Below are 17,845 nucleotides of genomic sequence, written 5' to 3' on the forward strand. Positions count from 1 at the left end.
TAAGTATGGTTCAGGTAAATTCATTCATACTGTTATGAATAAAGCACACATACAGATTCCTTCCCAAAGCTTTTTTTTTCCTCCTCAAGGTAAATTTTCTAATAATTTGTGTAACAGATATACTCTGTTGATAAGCCTAAGTGACTAAGTTTGCAATGGCAGACTGAGATGCAAGGACACAGTACCCTTGGAACACATGGTATAAAACTGCAGGTTCTTTGAAAGTGAAAATAAAAGCAGTTGTGTTATAAGTTGTTCACAGTATGTACTGCACCATGCAGTTTAGCTAAACAGATTCACTACTAAAAATGAACTTTCTTGACACAAAATAGAAACTACGTAAGAATGAAAATGATGCCACTTATAATTAAGCACAAAATTATTCTCGCTCAGTATTAGTAATAACATTCCCAAAATCCTTTCCAGTGATTTTTATATTTTATTGTAATCAGATAACTGCACGTTTTACAGCATAGTCACACATTGTATTTTGCTAAAGTCACAAACACATTGCCTTACATAATGATCCGCATCATTTCTGCTCTATACTACAAAGCCTATGACTGAATACAAAAAATGTTTTACAAAAGAAACTGTTTAAAGACTACAATAACAATAGAACCATTTCCAGATAACAGCTAAAATTATAAAGGCATATCACTGTAGAGTTTTACTGGAATTTCTAAAACAGTAAGGAATGAATTCAGATTTAGTATCTGCGGCGCTTGTTAGGTCCTTCAAAGTTGCCCCCTGGGTTTCCTCTACCAAAGCCACCAGGTCCACCACTCACGGCACCTACACCACTCATTGGCGGCTGAGGAGTTTCAGAGCCCGTTCTACTAACCAGAGGTGAACCCATCTGTGATGGACCTCCTTGAGGGAATCTCTCATTATGCTAACACAAGTCCATTTGGATCATGCCAAATGTGAGTTACAACAAAAACCACAAGTGATGTTGTCATGAAGTTCAGCAGATAGTCCAGCAGAATCAGGATCACACATAAAAGGAAGAAAGGAGCAATTCAATTAGTTATTACGGAAAAAGAGCTGGAAATTAAAGAGTGCTAATGTTATGCTCCAACTTTGTAATGTAAATTAAAAATAAAAAACTTAATACTTAATACCAACTCTGGTGCTGAGTGTAACTTCATCCTATGAGCACATATGAAACAATACATATTCTCTAGTAACAGAGGAGACAGCAAACACTTTTATACCTGAGCCCTATTCTGCCTTACATGCCAACTATGATTCACCCTTAAATAAATTAAGACACAGAAACATTGTCAAACGGGGGGGGGGGGTTTTGTATTTCTAGATACTGCAGATTTATTCTTGTAATAACAATATAACCTGAAGACTTCTATACCCACATATCTGTGAGTATTTCAAGTCCATGCTACCTGGAATCAGTCTTTTGTATGATACTTTAGAAATCTTTAGTTAAGACTTTTAAAACTCTGTCCAAATTACATTAGTGACAAAATGCATAACTGGACTATGCTTAGTCAAAAAAACCTTCATATGTATCTAAAGCTTATTCTGAAATATCAATCTAAGATAAAAATCCAGTTAATATTCCACATTTATTTTCCTTAGTTCCGTGCCTAATATTAATAAAGGTCTACGTGCTTATATAGACTTATTTGCTTAGCAATTAAGACTTAGAACAGAAAACACATCTGAGCACTTATAGCTCAGAATTTACGGAAGTGTTCAAAACCAGAACCCCACGTGGTGAAATTTAAACACTGACTCAACGTAACATCACCATTAAAAGCATAGATTGATGATAGAATCAGATCTGCAAAGAACTCATCATTCACTTGTTGAGGCCAGTTATGCTTTCAGACAAAATTCCCTCTGTACAGATCTGCAATCACTGCCCAGGCATTCAGAGTTCAACAAGGACATTCAAGACCAGCATTTAATTTATATGCCTGAATCAGAAGAGAATTCTTCTGGAAGCCTAACTCCAGCAATAGGAGTAGAGCTGAACAGGTCTGTAGTCTGCTAATTCATATCTTTATCTCTCTATATATACAGAGAGTTAAAAACTACTATTATATCTATATTGATAAAAATATATGCCACAGACCATGGTTGTATGTGTGCACATTATTTAAAGTTTGACACTTTGCAAGAGAAAGGTGATTTCAAGAGCTGCATAAGGATCTACTACTGAGCCAAAGTACCTTCAAATCTGCAGCACTGGTTAAAAACTTTTAAAAAATTATCTTTACCTCATGCCAGCTTGTCAGCAATGGGTATGAATTTCAACAAATAACTTATCATGTACTCCTGATCATTTTTACCATTTGACTTTTGCACAAAAAGTCCAACAAGGACCCCTCTCTCCAGCTAACAAGAAAACTGCAGTAATTAACTAACTCTAATAAAGTATGGGGGGGAACTGCTTTTAAAATGTTATGCTCAAAATCAATCTATGTTTCAGAAGACTGCAGTGGAACAAAAAAGAAGTTTGCTACAACTTTCCCCTTAAGACTTTGGAGAAACATCCAATTAAAAAAATTAAAATTTCTGGTCTATAAACCCTATTCATCCATTTCCTTCAGTGTAAATTAACTGTTACAGCTTTAGTAGGCAGCCCTCAGAGGACCTTTAGTGTCTTTCCAACAGCAGCAATAATACAATAAGCTTATGCCCTTCCGTAGAGCTAAGTAAAAATTCTGAAATTCCAAAATGAAGGAAAAAAAATAACCTAATTTCTCCTTCAGTAGCATGCAGAAGAAAATGGAAGTAAACAAATATTTTTTAAAACATGCATTTTGAAGTGTCAGTATATTCCCTACATTTCCATACCTGGAATGGCTTTTTGTAGAAAAACAACAGTTTTAAGTTAGACGCTGTGAACTGTGATGCCACGTTTTTTTCCTGAACACCTCTTTTCTGGTATATATACAATCACAAAAGAATGTTCTAGATGTGACCAGTAACACAATGGTCACCAGCAAAAGCAGCTCTGAAAACAGTGTCTTGTGACTAGCATCCTCCCCACTTTGTGAGAAATGATACAACTAACAAAATGAGCTGATTCCTATGGTGAGAGAGGATCTCACTTTACAGCTGGTAAAGACCAGGCTGTAATCTCATTCTCCTCTAACGAACAAAGGATTTTGTACAAGCTTCATATACAGATTGCTCAACTGCAGATAGAGACCGTTGAGAAGGCATATCTAAAAAAATATAGCTACAAAATGTGCCTGTATTCCAATAAAAATAGAAGAGAACCTCTGCTAATACTATGCACTCCTCTACATCACACCACCACTATCCCAAATATCTATTAACAAAATGGGACTGAAAGAACACAAAAAATCAGGTTTAAAATTACATAGTTGTTTCTCTACATAAGACATTACAGCTAGGAAAAGTGGCTATGAGAACAAAGCAAAAATGGCTAGTGCTTGAACTGCATCCCAATGGCCTCTCTGCCCCTGAATAAAACTTCCAGATGTATACAAGACATTTCCTACCACCTGTAGCAACAGGGCAAGATTATTTTTGCTGCACTGATATGAGTTATCCCCAACAGATGTTGGCATACTGATTTCTAAGTAGCACAATTAGTGTCATAATCTCATGCGTTCAACAGCATTAGAAAAGAAATACAAAGAACACTAAAGTTGCTTTAAAGAATTAATTTACACAAAGATATCTTCACACTACATAGCTTCCAACATTTAGCTGTTCATCAAAAACTCCAACAAGTTAATACACAGAATTTAGTTTTACAAAAGAGCCAGCAAAAGCCTAAATTTACAGATTCCTTTTCCTAAGGGAAGTAGGATTTTCACAGTAACATAAAAAAATATTTCCCTTCTGTGTTGCAAATTAATTGTATGAACGAGTTTATTCAATTACTTTTAACAGATTGAAAATGTGTAACATGTTCTTACTCAGCATGAAAATATCTTTGGTAACAAAAATGGGCCATGAGACATGACAGCTATTCAAAGGAATTAAATTTGTGATACATTACCACCGTTCCATTATCTGGCATCATTGGTGTTCCCATATTTGCAGCTCCTTCTGGTCCCATGGCAGGACCAGGACCCATTGCAGGGCCAGGTAAAGTTCCTCTGTTGTTCATATTCATACCCATCATTGGAGGAGGGCCTTGGTTACCAGCAGGTGCTGGGCTAAACGCATCTATGCAAAACAATCTATACTTAGAGCTGTCCTATCTTCATTTTACAAGAACAAACAAACAATTTACAATATTTAAAAAGCCAAATGTACAAGACTTCAAATACTTGAAATAAAAAAAAATAATTCTTTGAGACTGTACATTTACCTCAATCATCTGCTTTTAAACAGATTTTTCAATAATCCCTACTCTTTCGCATTACATAATTTGCCTCACGTATGTGAAAATCCCGAACTTTACAGCTAAATATAGCTGTACAGTTTCTGTGAACGAACTGAAGTGTTCACATACCAAATATATGCAGTACAGACACCACAAATTCTCAAGAATCTCAAGTGATTTCACAGATATTAGCAGCTACAAGGCGACTGACTTGGCTCTTTAGGGATCATAGCATACAAAATGTGCATCTCCAAGAACTCTTCTACCAGTATTATGCTAATTGTATGTAATGTACAGTATATTAGTCTAGGATCTAAAGGCAATACCAGAGATGGCACTTAACTTCATAATAAATTATCTGTACTATAGTATAAATAAAATCTGGCTTTTAGCTGTAATTTATTATGGTAAGTACCAGAAAACTAAGGGAATTTGTTAGAACTGAAAGTGACAGAACAGACTCCTCCAAAATTCTGATTCCAAGTAAGAGGTAGAAGAAAAGCTTGAAAACATATTTTGAGGAGATCATGCAGCTGATAATATCGCACTAGGAAACACCACTCTGCCAGTACTCACTAACATACTCAACATGTAGGTAAAAAGGGCTTCATAACATTTTCTCATGCTGTTTTAAGAAAGAAAAATGTCTGTTCAGGTATCTCACCTCTGCTACTTCGAAATATCATCGATTTTGAGACTGGTAGTGATGCATTTTCCCACACATGCACACCAGTAATACATCCTTTTCAGCCAGAAGTGTGCATCCAGAATTTTATGATGGAAGACCATATATCTCTGGAATCTAGTCTACACTTTAAGGATAATAAGAAATCTGACATGTTGCTATACTAATAAGCTTGTTATTTTTATTTAAAAAGTAAACCCTCTCACTTCTCATCACAACTGTACTTCTCTAGTACCAAAATTATAAATGTGCACCATTATAAGCAGGCCATATGGCACAGATACAGTACTATGACTATCTGCAGGTATGCAAAATTACATCTGTGTTACCTGCCCTGAGTACATCTATCACCACAGTCAGTGAAACCATGGCACCCGAGATACTGCTACTAAAATTGAAGACCTGGGTTTGATCATATACAAGCTGCTTAGCTAAAACAATCCATGCAACGCAGTAGCACATGTAAAGTGCTGAACAAGTTTACTGGAAGTGATAAAAATCATGTAATTTCAAAAGAATTCATTTGAGCTTAGTAATGAGAACTCCAAGACCTCTCCTTGTAATGCTAAGCCAAAACAAATGTACACTCAAGCTGGATGCTTCTTACCAACCCACATGCATGATCTGTTCACGCAGCAGGTAAAGACTGCGCTACGATTCAAGAGAAGTACAGCTAAATATAACCTAAAATTGTCTTCTAGTGTCATCAAATCAGTGACTAAGCACAGAAGAAAAAGAAGCCTAAACTGTCTATATAAGGAAAAACCTTCATTTTTAGAGGCTATTAAATACTCTGCAGGACTTCAATGATGGCAGCGCTTAGTGTGGGCAACAGTGCCATTAACTAAACGCTGAATTATTTGTTAATGGCCTGATTACCAGCCTAATTGAACTGAGGCAGCTGGCCACACAGCTGATGTCAACTGCAACAAAGTTCTTATCCTCTGTGTCATACAAACGCACCTATACTGCTTCCAGGGTGACGTACAGTGACCTATATTATCAAACCTCTGTAATACTAAACCTGTTTCAGGCAGAGTCAACTCTAACAGGAGGAAAACAGCATGTAAAGCAAGGTGAGACTGGGGCCCTGCACACTCCCAGCAAGAGGCCACCACAGTATATTAGCTGTAACTCTTAGCCTCCAAAATCTCCTAGCTCCAAAGCAAACCCCAAGAGCTAACCATGTGTTTGCCCACTCTTTTTGGTGGGACCCTGATGTCAGCAGTTAAACTTACAGGACCAGGTTCAGTAACTGATGGAAGCAGTCATCAGTGCTCATACCACAATGCACAGACACTAAAACAAGCTTTTAGTGCAAACTGAAAGGGTGAAAAAGTACACCCTACATGTCTGAACTGCACATGCCAGTCTGCCACAGCTGAAAACAAGCCAGACAATAATCCTCATCAACACAGAGACAGTTCCAAAACCAGCCTTTTTTAAAAATTGAGGTTTATAAGCTGCACTTGGCACTGCAGACCCACTTAAGTGCTATGATGAGGCATACAGATTCTCTTGCAACTTGTTCTGTCACAGAAAACTAAAAATGACCAGTCCTGCACAAGTCACCCCAACACTCCTTAAATCTGTCATGGAAATGCTTTCCTTTCTGATAACATTATCATGCAGGTATTTCCATTACTGAAGATACTGGCCCACATGATGAGAAGTCACTAATGGCACAGGTAAAGGTCAGTTAAAGTTACAATTCCAACAGAAATATTCAGAAAGGATGCTAAGGTCAACAACTAAAGATCTACTGCATAAAGGTCTATTGCAAGGGTCTGGAGTTGGATTGTTTTGGTTGTACTGGTGGAGTTGTTACTGTGCTGGTAAAAAACCAAAATCTCTACAGTGAGCTGACCTAAAAATCCAGACACTGTGGAAATAAGCACTACCTTAAACCTATCTGCTATGGATATTTTAAAATAGCACTTCAGTGTTACTGTAACTTCTTCTGGAAGTACACAATTTAGTTCTAAAAGTATTCATATTAAGTTTAAAATCAAGTTGTAACACAAAGCTTAGAAGGCAAGACCATAGACATGGCTGATTGGCATTAAGAGCTGACAAGAATAGCAGTAAATACACATCTAGTATCTACACGTAAAAAGCCTATCTTGTGGGTCCAAGCAACTGGCACAGTATCAATGTTTACAAAGTCTCCTAAAGAAATCTTCACTTATACTGCAGTAAGATGCAGAAATACAACTATAAAATAAAACAGTCACAACTTATGCTTCAGCTTATTACTTGTAGATCACTTCACAGTGTCTTCGTTCAAAAATATTTTTAAAGCTTTTCATCTTCCCTGAAAGGAAAAGCCTATTTCTATTTTGCAGCTATAAATGTGCCTCGGTTAATAAATGAAAGAGAACGGCAAATAATGTACTTTAAAATCTGAACCAAGCAGATTTGTTAATCTATATATTCACACTGCTCACAAGGTCAAGCGACAATGTTTACTGTTTTGTATATATTTTCAAGTTGAAAATACACAAAAATAATTTTATTATTTTTCTTTAAATTATTATTGTAATTTATTTTAAATTAATGTCAGGAAGCTTCCAATAGATATATATTGACAGTCAACATAGTTTAGTAAGATTTGGTGCTTTTGAAGAACTATTTCAAGTTTCAGTCTTGTTTAAAAGCAGATATTCTCGGTAACTAAGATTCCCAACTGTTTCAGTCTGCACATGTAGAACAAGCACTAATAATTGAGAATGTAGACTTTATAGTAACAGTTTTTAGTAGTAACAATATTTTAAGTCACAAGAGCAAACTGAGAATATTTGTAAATACAGATCTGCATTCAATTAGTACAACACCAACTACATTAATCATTAATCTCATCCGGTATATCAAGAAGAATCTATTACAGCATTTCACTGCATACAATTACAGTACCAAGTTCACTGAACAAGCAATCGCTCCAAAAGAATGCCAAATACTTTCATAACCTTAAAGTTCTCTTCTCTATCAGATGATTTCCAGAGCATCACCTTTGCCTGATTTTTGTTTCTCTTAACTTGTAGTTCTTTTTTTTCCCCTCATCTGTAGTCAAAGCAATAAAGATATACCTTGCGGGGAAAAAAGTTGTTTGGAAGCAACATATGTGGGGATTTTATTATTTCCTAATATAGTTTACTCCTTTTTACCAGTAGTTGTTACAAATTAATAGTGCTTGAGTAACATGTACAGTCCCAAAGAAAAAGAAATTTTACATTAAAGAAGTCTTTTTCCTTCAGATCCCTACCTCCCATGTTTATTGCTCCACGAGGACCCATATCACCCATTCTCATTTCCTGTTCTCTCTGAAAGTAAACATAGTTTTCATGGTCAACCTATCATTCTTAAAACATTCCCATTTACTCGATGAAAATAAAAATGTTCAAGTTCCAAAAGTTTCCATTGATTAAAAATACCACAAGGAATGAAGTTACCTATACTCCCGTTTTTATAGTATCAAATAGCTAAGTTCAATACAACAATGCTGTACATTTTTGCATATTAAAGATTAAATATCACCAGTTTCATTTATCATATGCAATCTAAAACTCCCAAATAGTTCTGTGATCAACTGCAAATGTATCCATCTTCACGCAGTGTTTTTCATTAACAAGAAGTGTATCTACATTTTAACTGTAAATAAAGAGGTCTTACTATGGTATTGCCTAAATGCTGTGGTTCAACAACACTCAATCTGCCTCACAATTCCGAAGCACTTGTGTTTACTGGGAGCCAAACTCTGATGTGTTACGTTATAGTACATAAACACAATCTGTTCATCTTTGTTCAAACTTAACTTTGTTCTGACTTGACTTGGTGGTGGCACATTTCAGATAAACTATATAATGCTACTGATAAGTTAGTTCAGATTCTGACCACCCTTTTGAAACCTTCAGAAACAACAGAAACTGTAACATGCATTTACACTAAACACGCAAACATGCCAAATTGATCCAGATTCAATTGATGGTCAGTCCCCCATTGCAAGAGTTCTGACATTACTGATCATGAACCATGGCCTGCTGTGAAAAAGATATCCAAAGATAGTACCTAGAGTGGCAAAATGTGAAAAATGCTCCAAAGATAGTACCTAGAGTGGCAAAAAAATCATCACTTAGGGGAACAGTATCACAGATAATTCCCAGGGATTTTAATATTACTGCTTAAATCAAAAGGATTAAATAGAAATAAATTCACAGTTCAAAATGAAGCCTAATGAAACTTTAAAAAAATCTCAATTTCCTACAAGAATGGTAATGTGTATTCCACTCTTTGCTCCAAAGATAGTACCTAGAGTGGCAAAAAAATCATCACTTAGGGGAACAGTATCACAGATAATTCCCAGGGATTTTAATATTACTGCTTAAATCAAAAGGATTAAATAGAAATAAATTCACAGTTCAAAATGAAGCCTAATGAAACTTTAAAAAAATCTCAATTTCCTACAAGAATGGTAATGTGTATTCCACTCTTGAGTGAACACGCATGTGCTGAAAATAAACATATGCAAAAAGTTTACCTCATTCTGAAAATTATTCCACTTATGATTTAAGAGCTTAAGTTCAGATGCACTTTGAAAACAAATCCATATACAGGGCAGCTAAGTCAGTCTATAAGCAACCTTTACAGAGAAATACTAAATTAAAATACATTCACAGTATTTTTACATCTTGACAAAACTCCTTTTTGGTCAACCTTATTTGGAATACCAAACACGAGTCTTCTATCTTCACACACTTAAAGCAGCAGACATCAATACTTGACAGAACAGAATAGAGAGTTTTGTAAAAATATCCTGCGATGGGAAATTGCCGTAAGATACAAGACAAAAGGCTCTCAGGTCAACAACTTGGTTTCTAGTAACTCATATTAACCTAGAAAATGTACTTAACATAAGAAGATTACACACTGTTTTCAAAAAAATATGGTTTAGCGTGGAGAGAAAAATAAGACTTTGTAACTAGAAGGCACAGACAGGTTTTAAGGTCCAGCTATGAAAGGCCATTGACGGAACAATAAGGAAGACCTCTTCTACTGACCCTAGAACCCATGTTAAAAATTTATAATGCAAAATGCAACTACTTTGACAGACCTTTCACAACAACATCAATTGGCATTTTAAGTAAAATCAGCAGCCCCATTAGGATCAATCACACCCAAAAACTGGTACCAATGAAGTAGTCAAAATCATATAATCTTGTTGGCATTAGTCTCCTTATACACCTCAACCTTGACATAAGGAAGCAGTAAGGAAAGTGGTATATTATCCCTAATGTCAATCTCTAGCCCAGATTACATTAGTCAAATTATGCACACACACATATGTGCATGTGTGAAAACAGAGCATTGCCACAAACAGTTGTGAGATACTCTTTAGCTACAGGCAAAGTAACAGATTTTGCATTAGTGCACATAACTTACTTGATTCATTTCAGTTCAACTGCAAGTTGTGTGGTGTTTGGATTTTTTTAATGTGATACGTGCCACAAGGCAGGGCCAAGTACAATAGTGGCCAGGAAAGGATGTTGAGTACAGAGCTGTGAAGCTGTACTAGTTACTATAATTTAAGTTGTTTTCTTGGTAAAGGATAGAAGCATTGTCTAGCTGTAATATATGCTTTATTTCAAAAGCACACTACTCTTCCTCCTAGCAACAAACCAGGGGCTTTGAGCCTGAAATGCTACCAGTCTTCAGTTAACCAGAAGTACAGCAAAAGATGCATGGCATCTGCAAACTTCAGTGGTTTTTTTTTAGTCTAGTCTAACATTCATAATGAAAAACATGAAGTAATTACTTGCCATTCTTTAATCTTTAACTTTGGTGTTGAATTATTACAGTATAAAAAACCATTTCAGCTATAGAATCAAGATCCACAAAGTGCCTTATAATTTCTGCTGCCTATTAGTTTACCAATGTGCCTGCAACTGTTGCATGTTCACAACTTATCACGTTCCTTTCAATTTTCAGTATGGGAAAATTTTTCCGTACTGTTAACAAAGAATTAGCAAATTTCAGTTTCCTGTCAGAGAAAATACTCAATTTCAAATGTTAACTGACAGCATATAACATATCATTAATGTCATTAAATACTTGTCATATTAACAACTTGTATTTGCAGGAGTCCAGATAGCAACAAAAAGTCAGTTCTAACACACACAAATCATGTCATAAACATCTCTTTACTATGTGAGCATAGACATGTTATTACAGGTAAGTTAGGTCAAGTATTCCATGGGTTTTGTCAAAAATAGGACAAAGGAATACCAACAGGCAGTTTGACAGTAGCCGAACCAGTGCTGGTTGATCATTCCAGCCCACCTGAGAGTTTCATTTTTGGATACTCAAGCCCTTTGCAGAACTTAACAAAGTGTTTATCTTCTCAGAGCTTCTTTTCCTCACTATGTGACTGCCCATTCTTCAGTTGAGCAGCAGCCTGCTTCAGCCCCTTTCCCAAAGCCACCCACAATGATCCATAACAGGGAGTTAAAATTGAGCAGCAAAAGAGCAGGGCTAAACTCTTAACAGAGAAATATGAGGGGTGGTTAAGAACCTCTGAAGTCACCTGGTACCTGGGGAAACAACTTAAACTGCAAGAGAACAAGAAAAATGGATGATATGCAATTACAGGGGGAAAAGAAAGACATAAGACAAAGAATGCGTTGTAAAATATAAATTAACCTTTGAGAAGATCAAAAGGAAAACAAAACCAAAAAGTCAAGCAAATAAAAAAATGTCCTATTGTAAAAGCATTGTTGACACAACTCGAAAGCTTTCCAAATTACTTCTGTTGCAGGACGTGTAAAATACTTCAGAACTCACTAAAGCAAACAACCCCCTAGAAAGTCCAATTCATCTGAGTAATGTGCTTTTAGAAAAACTGCTATGATGGCAGTTATAGGATAATACCTGCCAATTACTATAGATACAAGCATTAAAAATTGTATTTTCTTGCAATTCCAACTCATTTTAACAACCACTGTAAAAAATTATATCTATGGCAAAATATGGAATACATACAGGTTTTAAATTAATATATATTCTACATTTAATGTAGTATGGATTCTTCCCTTTTTACAAGTATTAGAAACCAGATTTCTCAGGCTTTTGAGCTGCATCATGCACAATGTTCTTATACCTCAATCACCACTGATACAAGAATCTTAATATCCAGAGAACTGCCAAGATAATTGTTCTAGGATTTTAAAATACATTTTAAAAATTGTAGAATTTTAGAATTTATTCTACAAAACTCTGAAACTGTATTCGAACAAAATTTTAAAATTTATTTTAAAAATTAAGAATTGATACAGGAGAATGTATCAGATGCAAATCCCCTCTCACACTGAAAGTAAAAATACAGTCACAAAACTGACCTTTTCAAACCGAAAACCCAATACTACTATTTTTTCCCCCAGAAACAGGCCTAGCAATTGCATCAGCCCAGAGAAAATTAAAAAACTTGTCTCCAAGTAATGCAAGACTCATGGTAACAAAGCTGTCAAAAAATTATGATATGAAATAAATACGGCATGCAATATTTCACTACAGTAAAAAGCAAGATATATACACAAATATTAAGATGACAGATCATATAGTTTTCAAGTGTTTATGGCCAAGAGGTACACTTCCCAATTAACTTTGGACTAATTACTCACCTCTCTGCTAAGGAATGGTGACCACAATAATGCAAAGACATGGCATCCAAAAAATGCCTCAGTCAAAACAGAACCCCATAAACTTGCACATGAAAATCAGCAGTTTGATTATTATTTTACCTAGGCTGTGCATGTCAAGCAAAATGTAATTCACAGTGTTGCTGATTCTCACTTGTTCTCATTAACATGGAAACTGAATTTTATTCTCTAACTGACTTTGTTAAAACAGATATGACATTTCTGTACTTCTTACTACAATTCATTACTCCCTTCTAATAGGGTTTATTTCATTAAGTTCTTACAGAAAAGAAAGATTATTTCCAAAGATCTCATCAGGAGGCATAAGGCCCTTAAACCTTGCAGAAAGTGCATTTACTTAGAGATGCCTGTATTTTAATGACATAAATCATACAAGTTATTAAAACAGCTAGTTTGGCAGTCAAAACTAGAATTTGGGGGTACTTTTGACTGTGCATTATTTGTCTCTCTCTCTGAACAGTCTACTATTTCACTCTAGTGTTCACGGAAAGTTAAGCTGCCAGAAAGGAGTTAGAGTAACAAAACCCCTCCCCTTCCATCCACCCTTCTTGTTACCTCTCTTCAGTTCGTCCCTCAAGTAAGATCTGTATGTAAGATCCAAAAGTTACAACAGCCCCAAATAGTTTATTTTATTCCATCACGTGCAGTTATAATAATTCACTTTTAAATGAAAAATACAGATCTTTCAAAATCCAGGATTTGTGTGTTCCTGAGCACAGCAGCCTAAATCCAGAGCTGATCCCTCCTCTGAGGAGCTGGACACAATACTAGATCATTCCAGAAATGTCTTCCAGCATAAACTACTCAAAAACTCCATGAACTGAATGATAGCTCCCACCAAGGAGTTTGGAAAGCAGCTCTCTTACCTCACACAAAATTACTCAAATACATTAAACTAGATAACAACTAAAGCAAATGTAGCTATAAAATCTGTATCATATAGTAAACTATGGAGTCCTGTTTTAAATTTTCATTAGGCTTTAATAGCTGTCAACAGAACTCAATCATTGAGAACAACATTCTAAGAGGGCTAGAGGAGATAAAGGCAATCTACTCCCTGGTGACTTGAGTCATGAATAGAGCTGATGGAGATGACTCAGTAAGTTACAACATTAAAAAACCCCAATCATATCAGTAAACCCAAATATACCTTGCACAAATTACAAACAGATACATATATTCCAGTAAATGCTACAAATTGCAAAAACACTGCTGACAGCAGTGACAGTGACAATTATAGCTGCTGACAATAAAAAAACAATCTGATTTTCCCTTAGAGAAAAACAAAGATTTTATTATTAGTCTGGCACATTTCTTAAGTATTTCCATAATTTCAGTAAGATTGCAAGGGAAGTATCAATTTTATTACAATGGGGGAATTTATTTTAAAACTAATTAACAGCAAAAAGTACAGGAATGTATTTGGGGAAAACCTCCATGCACTACATATTTGCTCTCTACTTGTAGTTTTGAGAACAAAAAGTCTTCAGCATCTGTGGGGCCTCATTTTCGTTTTACATCAGTTGCTGAGAATAGCCCTCAGCATCTAAACCCCACAGAAAGGAGAAAAAAACAAACACATGTACTAAAAATACAAAATAAATATTTTACCTTGAACCATGTTTTAGAATCACAGGTGTATTGTAATATAGGCTGGTACTGAATTTATATTAATGTGCAAGTAGCTACCACAACATATTAAAAACATCAATCTTAATACACCTTGTAACATACACTAGTATATTTTACAGAGAAAAATAAAAGAATTGGGTAGGAGAATACTCCATTACACAACTTCGCTAACCAAGTATTGAAAGCCTCCCAGTGCATCAGCTAGTATTAACACTGTAAAAACCAGAAATGGATTGCAGTTGTGTGTGAGAGGAGCATACACAGACACACACACACTTGACACTTCTCTAATTTACAGATTTAGGAGAAATAGTTTTGGAAAAGTTACATATTCTCTCACACTGGCCTTTAGTTTAATACCAGCCATTTCTGATCTTTGCAAAATCGAAGACAGTTTGAGATCCATCCTTTTTCAGGTAAAACTAGCTTCTACTTTCCAAAACACACAACATTTGGGGGTTGTTTTGGGACAGTATGGTGTGATCACAGTGTGATGTGTTAAACACCTGTGATCCTCCCAGTATGCTTTGGTTTTGCTTATCTAAAGTAAAGCCAACTTCCTTTCAACAGATCAATCCTCACATGATGTTTAAGTCAGGTCTACACTGAGAGTTCTGGAAAAGAAAGACATTTAACTGCACTAATTAGTCCCATTACAAAGACCTTTAGGGGACACCTCACTAACCAGCTGTATTTAATAATCCCCTGAAAGAAAATATACAACAGACAGCCATTAGGCTAATCTAAAAGAGGTAAACCCATAGACCACCTAGAGGCCTCTCAAATTTGTGAGCATCAAGGAAACTGAAAGATCCCAGAAACTGAAACTCAAGTTTTTACTAAGCAGTATAACATAAACCTCACTGTACAAGCTGGCACTCAAAATTCTGTCATCTATAGCAGTTCCAAAGTCTTATTAATCAGTCAACAGACTGATTACAAGTGCTGAAACAATCAGGAAAGAACAATCATAGCATTACTATTACTCTCAAAATATATTGCTGCAAGTAATCTTAAGATTAATGTCAATGTGATTTTTAAGACTTGTCAGTTTTCCTCAAAATGTAACTCAAAGTACAGACAAGTACAGTAAGAGATGTGCTGTTTTCATCTTGGCCAAGAAAAACTAAACTTCACAATTTCCAAACACAACTGCTGTTTTTAAGAGGCAGCAGTCTACATGTTCTTGCTTCCTTTGTAATGCAGAAGAACCATTATCTCATCCACCAGATTTTACTTACATTTCAGGTGTACTTTCTTTTTATACAAAATTTTCTCGTTAATTCCACCTCTAAAAAACCAATTCTGTGACATCCTGTAGAGGATGAGTATATACTTACACAAGCAAAAAGTAAAACGGGATTTAAAAATGTATTTTCTTTTTATAAAAGGTGGACCAAAACATCACCACTGAAAAACAAAAGTAGATGAATTTTTCACAACACAGAAGACTCCCACACACTCCTGCTATCAACCTCCACAGGGCACAATAGGCTTGCTCCAGCCTGGAAAGACACTTCAGCTACTACTTCAAAATTAGCAAACAGAAAACTAAAAAAAAAAACAAACCAAAACTTGTACAAAAATAGTGATGCAAAAAGGCAAGTTAAGAGCTGGTTGAAGTGCTTTCTAGAAACAGGTTCACAAGGGTTGGAAGGGACCTCTGGAGCTAGTCCAACTCCCCTGCAGAGTGACCTAGGCAGGTTACACAGGAACACGTCCAGGTGGATTTTGAATGTCTCCAAAGGGGAAAATTCTGCAGCCTGTTCCAGTGCTCTGCAACCCTCAATGTTTCATCACAAACTGCAGCAGCTGTTTTACACAGGACTCATACTTTCAGACCACTGTATTACAGGTCAAAAACTCAAATGATAATCTAACTTGTTAACAAAAGAGCCAATTGTCTAATATAAGCCAAGATTTACCATAGAATCTATTCTGTTGATTACGGGTAAAAATCAAATATTTTACTGTAAAATTCAGAAATATTTTACACAACACAAAGGTGCTTAGAGAAGGTAACCAGTTTTAACAGATCTGGTAATCCTCGGGGGAAAAAAATAGAGATACCAATATATTAGTTCTCTTATTAGCAGCTTCCTTATTACAACATTCTGTCAGTGATCTGGGTCTGCCGGAGTTAAGAGTCACCTTAATCCAAGGAACTGGTACATAAAAATATTTCTCCCATTTCTATCAGTTTCATTTTTTCAATAACAGCAGAAGAGATGAAAAAAATTAAATACAGATCAACAGCTGAACAGAATACAAAGATTTTTTCATCTGTATTCAGTATAAGGCACTTAACTGTTTACTTACCTGCAAAACTACTTTCTGGAAGAAATACCCACCATATCACCAAGTTCACAACTGAGATACAATTACACTGTGATCACAGTATATTCACATGGTGAGAGGCATAATACAGAACTTTATGCTGCATCTTAGAATTATTCCAGTTGTATCTGAGCTAAAGAAATATCATGAGTAGGTAAGTATCAAAACAGGCTTCCATGGGAGCATGGAGTACATACCTTACTTTTGCAGAACAGGTTGCAAATTACTTAAAGATGCACTCCAGATTCTACCCTGGTGGATATGGACCTGAAGGGCTACTTAACTGGTAAGAAAGTCTGGGCTAACTGTACCATCATGCAGAAAGGCACTAAACTGAAAAATCTTACTTAACTGAAAATCAGGTGTTATAAAACAATGCTGCATTTTAGATTTCCCAAATGTTAAGCTTTCCTTACACAAAAACTAAATCTACACAAATATTAAAAACAGAGTGAATACTGGATTGAATCAAAAGAATAATTTCCTCCCAAATGCAAGATTCAAGGGTGAGATGTAGTCAAAGTCATCATTGCTTACGTAGAAGAAAAATTAATCGGCCAAGAATATTATCATGAAGTTTATGTAAAAATCTTAACTTCTTAACTGAAGTGTTAAATTTAACACGACAAAAGCAACTTAAAACACTTTTAAAGCAGCACTAGTTATAGCCACTATAGTGCACTATTTAGTGCACTAAATATGACTTCGACAGATGTTTGTATTAACAATTTTTCTCCACCAAACAGATACTATATATGCTGACTAAATTATAACAAAAACCCAGTCCAATTGTAGTTGCAATCTCACAACTGATCTGAGTTACCAAGTAATTAGAACATGCAAGTATTTGCCAAAAGGAAGCTGAAAGTCAAAGTTTCTCAATGCTACAAAGAGGTCCTGTAGGACAAACTCCTAACAAACATGCACTGTCTTTTATACATGCTATGGATGCTGCTTACAACTAGGTAAGTTTTAGATTTCCCCAATAAACTTTCAGCCTGTCCACATATACAGCACTTAAAACATACAAAACATGAGCAGAGAGGCATCAATAAAACCTCCTGGCATGAAACCAGGCTTCATAGTTTTCCAGCTCTCCACAGTTTTCCAGCTAGTATCTTTACAACTTGCAGGCCATTTGCTGTAGAA

At 35.6% G+C, this 17,845-nt stretch overlaps 1 protein-coding gene across 1 annotated transcript in view; it reads right to left on the reverse strand.

Annotated features, from left to right (window-relative positions):
* Positions 1–416: 416 nt before the first annotated feature.
* PSPC1 (paraspeckle component 1) overlaps positions 417–17,845 on the reverse strand; it is a gene marked incomplete at its 5' end in the record, with an annotated part of 34,838 nt that continues 17,409 nt past the window's right edge. The window contains 3 exons of the mRNA XM_009079749.1: positions 417–895; positions 4,004–4,173; positions 8,281–8,338. Of these exons, the coding sequence (XP_009077997.1) occupies positions 710–895; positions 4,004–4,173; positions 8,281–8,338 (414 nt within the window). The remainder of the gene's footprint in view (positions 896–4,003; positions 4,174–8,280; positions 8,339–17,845) is intronic.

This window comes from Acanthisitta chloris, unplaced genomic scaffold, assembly GCF_000695815.1.
Source record: "Acanthisitta chloris isolate BGI_N310 unplaced genomic scaffold, ASM69581v1 scaffold11038, whole genome shotgun sequence".
Taxonomy (NCBI): Eukaryota; Metazoa; Chordata; class Aves; order Passeriformes; family Acanthisittidae; genus Acanthisitta; species Acanthisitta chloris.